The 4,263-nt window shown below is 41.6% G+C and overlaps 1 protein-coding gene across 1 annotated transcript; it reads right to left on the minus strand.

The window, feature by feature from the left end:
* Positions 1-213: 213 nt before the first annotated feature.
* LOC107596858 (potassium voltage-gated channel subfamily A member 10-like) lies at positions 214-1,896 on the minus strand. Its single transcript, XM_016287710.1, has one exon. It carries the CDS (start codon positions 1,894-1,896, stop codon positions 214-216), a length of 1,683 nt encoding a protein of 560 aa, XP_016143196.1.
* Positions 1,897-4,263: the final 2,367 nt, after the last annotated feature.

Below are 4,263 nucleotides of genomic sequence, written 5' to 3' on the forward strand. Positions count from 1 at the left end.
AAAGGTGTTTTTAGCAGCCTTTGGCTAAAACAGCTTCCTGTTTGAGGTCTACCTTTGAAACAGCATGTTCTGCAAAGGTACTGTTGGTATATGCATAGCATTAGGTACATATGTAGAACTCTTAATTAAGCAGTTATCAAACCATAAAACCGAGAGTTTCTAAGTGCATTGTTGTACAGTCATTATTGCTAGTCATGCGAAATATACCTATCCTTATGGAATGCCGTTTTTCCCCGTCTGCCAATTCCCATTGCTCTTGTCCAGCGAGTAATTGCTTTCATACTTCTCTTCAGAACTGCTTTTCTGATTTGCAGCAGCCTCAGCAGCAGCATCAATCATCTGTTTCGACGCCTGCTCCGTTTCACGATGGTAGAAGTAGTTGAAGTTGGAGACGATGACAGGAACAGGAAGTGCAATGGTCAGCACGCCAGCGATGGCACAGAGGATCCCAACCATCTTTCCCCCCAAAGTGATAGGGCACATGTCGCCATAGCCAACCGTCGTCATTGTGACCACAGCCCACCAGAATCCTTCAGGGATGCTCACGAACTGAGTATCAGGTTCGTCAACCTCAGCAAAGTAAATGGCACTGGAGAAGAGGATGACGCCTATGAAGAGGAAGAAAATAAGCAAGCCCAGCTCCCTCATGCTGGCCTTCAGGGTTTGGCCTAGAATCTGGAGGCCCTTGGAATGGCGGGACAGCTTGAAAATCCTGAAGACGCGCACTAATCGGATGACACGTAGTGTGGCCAGAGACATGTTCTGGCTGGCGGTGGGGTCTTCATCGTGGGTGGCCATCAGTTCCGTTATGACGGTAATGAAGTAGGGCATAATGGACACAATGTCAATGACATTCATGATATTGCTGAAAAACTCGCTCTTGCTGGGGCACACTATGAAACGTACTCCAAGCTCAAAACAGAACCAAATGATGCAGATGGTCTCCACCACAAAGAAAGGGTCAGTAAAGACAGAGAGCATGGCCTTAGGATGAGGAGTAGGGGACAGAAGCGTGCCGTTGGCATCACGGGTTAAGTTGACGAACGCAGGCATAAATTCACGCTCATCACGGAATTCCGGGAGCGTCTCCAGGCAGAAGATACAAATAGATATAGTGATGACAAAAACAGACACTAAGGCCACTGACCTGGCAGCACTGGAGCTCTCTGGGTACTCAAAGAGCAGCCAAAATTGACGGTGAAGCTCACTGGTTGGGAGTTGAGGCTCAGGGTCTTTGATGAAACCTTCATCCTCCCTGAACTGTTCCATGACCTCATGTCCCAGTCGATAGAACACTATCTCATCCGCAAAAACATCCAATGGCACGTTCGCTGGCCTCCGAATCTTACCTCCGGACTGATAGAAATACAAGATTCCATCGAAGCTGGGGCGGTTGCGGTCAAAGAAATACTCGTTCCTCATGGGGTCAAAGTAGTCAATCCTCCTCATGGGGTCTCCCAGCAAGGTATCTGGGAACTGATTCAAAGTTTTAAGTGTTGTTTCGTACATCATCCCTGAGACATTGATAACCACTTTTTGTTCGCCCTCCTCGAATTTCTCCTTTTCAGCAAAGTAGTCCTCGGAACAATCCTTGGCTACTTTTCCTAGGAGAGCCTCATTGGGACTGCCCTCGCTGCTCATCAGAACCTTCCAGTTGGAGATCAGGCTGTTACAGCTTGATGTTCCTTTCTTGCTCAGTGTTGGTGGAGAGGCCAGCGAGTGCCTCGGCTGTCTTCCTCTCTGAGGTGAGTGTGTGGGTGAGTTTATGCCACAGGTCCCCTGGTTTGGTTCCGGGGCATCTGAGGTGGGTGAGTTCGGATATCCCGAGTCACTCGGGTCTCCCAGGTTGATTCCAATGTCGTCCAGGTTCTCAAAGTTGACTAGAGGAACCTCCATGGCCTCCCTCCCCTCCCTGGTGCTGAGATCAGGCTCCTAACCCAGGATGAAATGACAGTTGGCAACCAAAAGCACAGGCCAGCCAGCCAGCCCACTCTGCACCGCAAAGTGCGAAGAGATCAGAGAAGATTCAGGCTTGTTCTGCAGCAGAGAGCCGAATCCCAAGATACTGTCACCTGATCTGCAGATAAAAACAAAGGGAACAAAACAGTTGTGTTACTGCATGGGAGCTAAGGTTGCACCTTAGGCTAGGAAACAATTAAAGCAATCTAAAGTAATATAAACTCTACCACAAGACAATGAAAAATGAACAAACAGATTTAATTTTTAAGCTCAATTATTTTACTCAAAGAATAAAATGTAGGCCGACATGATGCCCACAATTGCAGTCCATTCAAAATTAAGCAAAATTAAGAGTGTCATTATTTATTTACCCTTTTGTTGTTTAAAACCGGTATGACCTCCTTTTCAAGGCTTTCAAAACTACTATTAAAATATAATGAAAGATGTGCTATATTCCAAGTCTTCTGACGCTGTATGATAGCTTTGTATAATGAACACACTGAAATTTAACAGTGAATCTTAACGCACATCAGACCTGTCTAATGGTCTAAACAAACAAATCATTCAAACCTGTCTTGCTAGCTAGATCAGCCAATTCAATAAAAAGATTTACCCAAAAGAACAATTCAACAGAGATGAGAATGAATCTAGCACCTCTACCATCGTCTCTGCTTTTCTCATGAACATGTCATGGTTTTCAGTGAATAATACTTTAAACTAGTGACATTTTTGATAATTATTAAGGTATACAAGCTTGGCATGGTCAATATCCCGTAAGGATATACATTACAACTAACAGATTTCATTTAGTCTCTCCTTGAAAACTCCTTGAATGTGCCTAAACAAACATAAATAATGCATTCAATCTGAACATGTTTTCCTGTCCTCTCTATCTACTGCCAAGTGTGCTTGAGAGCTGAGAACTGCACTTTATGGCCTCTTGTAGTGAGACGCACACATTTTAACTTACGTCTTCTGTATTGTAATACAAGCTGTACTCACACTGTTGCATTGCATATGGAATTAATAATGCTTAACAAAAGGGTCCAGAAATTGGTTACAGACCCATTTAGCATGATTTTTGGGCGAGAGTCAGGAAATATTAAAAGATTAAATCCTCCAGAACCAAACACAAACTTAATGTTCCAGGTGTAATATAAGTTGAACTCGTTTTGACATCTGTGACAATCAATTCCCACAGATAGTAATTTTGACTCATTTCATTAATCAATTTTTACAAACAAACAAAAATGTGTTTGTTTATTTATTATTATTAATATTATATAACAAAAATCACAGATTAATTGAATTGTTTCCAAAATGTAGTATTTGAGCTGTAAAATTGGTTCTATCATCCTTTTATCTGTGGGACTATGCTCTACTAAGTAGATTAACGTTGGTTATCTGTTAAGGTTGTAATTTTACTTTAGGAGAAGTTTCAGGTAAGCAACACATTGTTACATCACTTCCTGTTCTTTTATCCTTGCACACATCTCTTGCACATCTCATACTCCGTTTACGAGCTTTACATGTTCACAAAATATATTTTGGGTTATAATTTGCACAGATAATGTTAGTAAGTAATTACACTAATCCTGTGCTATACTTATTTAGAAATTATTCTATTGCAATTCTCCATTAATTTCCATTTGAATTATGTTGTATTGTTCTCTCCTGCGCAGAGTAGCAATTGACTGTTGCAGCCAAATAGTTCATTAGGCATGTCTGTGCAAATGGTGGGTGTTTTTTAGAATGTTAATGATTGTTATTTATAATTAATCAATTATAATAGAGCCCAACAGTTTAATTTATCCAAACATACTATGCTTAAGTTACTTAAACCAATTGGAAAAGAGTAATATTTTTTTGCAACAGTGCGCTATGGTACAATATTACGGAAAAAGTATTTTGAATTTGTACAATCTGATGGGTTAGTTGTTAGTTTCTGTATATTAAGCAACAGCATCTGTGACAGTTTAAGACTTTTTAAGTTTAAGTTTAAGTTCTTTTAATATACACACTCAACACACTTTATTCCAAATCCAACTAAAGCAGCTTTTGGATTCCAGTGTCGTTCCTCTCGGGGTCAAAGGTGCAGGTCAAAGGTCCAGTTCGGGCCTCTTATCTACAGCATTCTATTTTCCAGAGAGTTTAATGGAGACAGGTAACCATAACCTGAACAGAGGATTTAAACAGCTACCCCTCGTACCACTTGACACCATAAAACCCACAGCCGCCAAAGAGAAAAGCTTCTGGCTCCATGACCGCTTGTGTGGCTGCACTGGAAGGTAACGCACACCTCTC

Source organism: Sinocyclocheilus grahami, unplaced genomic scaffold (assembly GCF_001515645.1).
Source record: "Sinocyclocheilus grahami isolate Dianchi unplaced genomic scaffold, SAMN03320097.WGS_v1.1 scaffold223.1, whole genome shotgun sequence".
Taxonomy (NCBI): domain Eukaryota; kingdom Metazoa; phylum Chordata; class Actinopteri; order Cypriniformes; family Cyprinidae; genus Sinocyclocheilus; species Sinocyclocheilus grahami.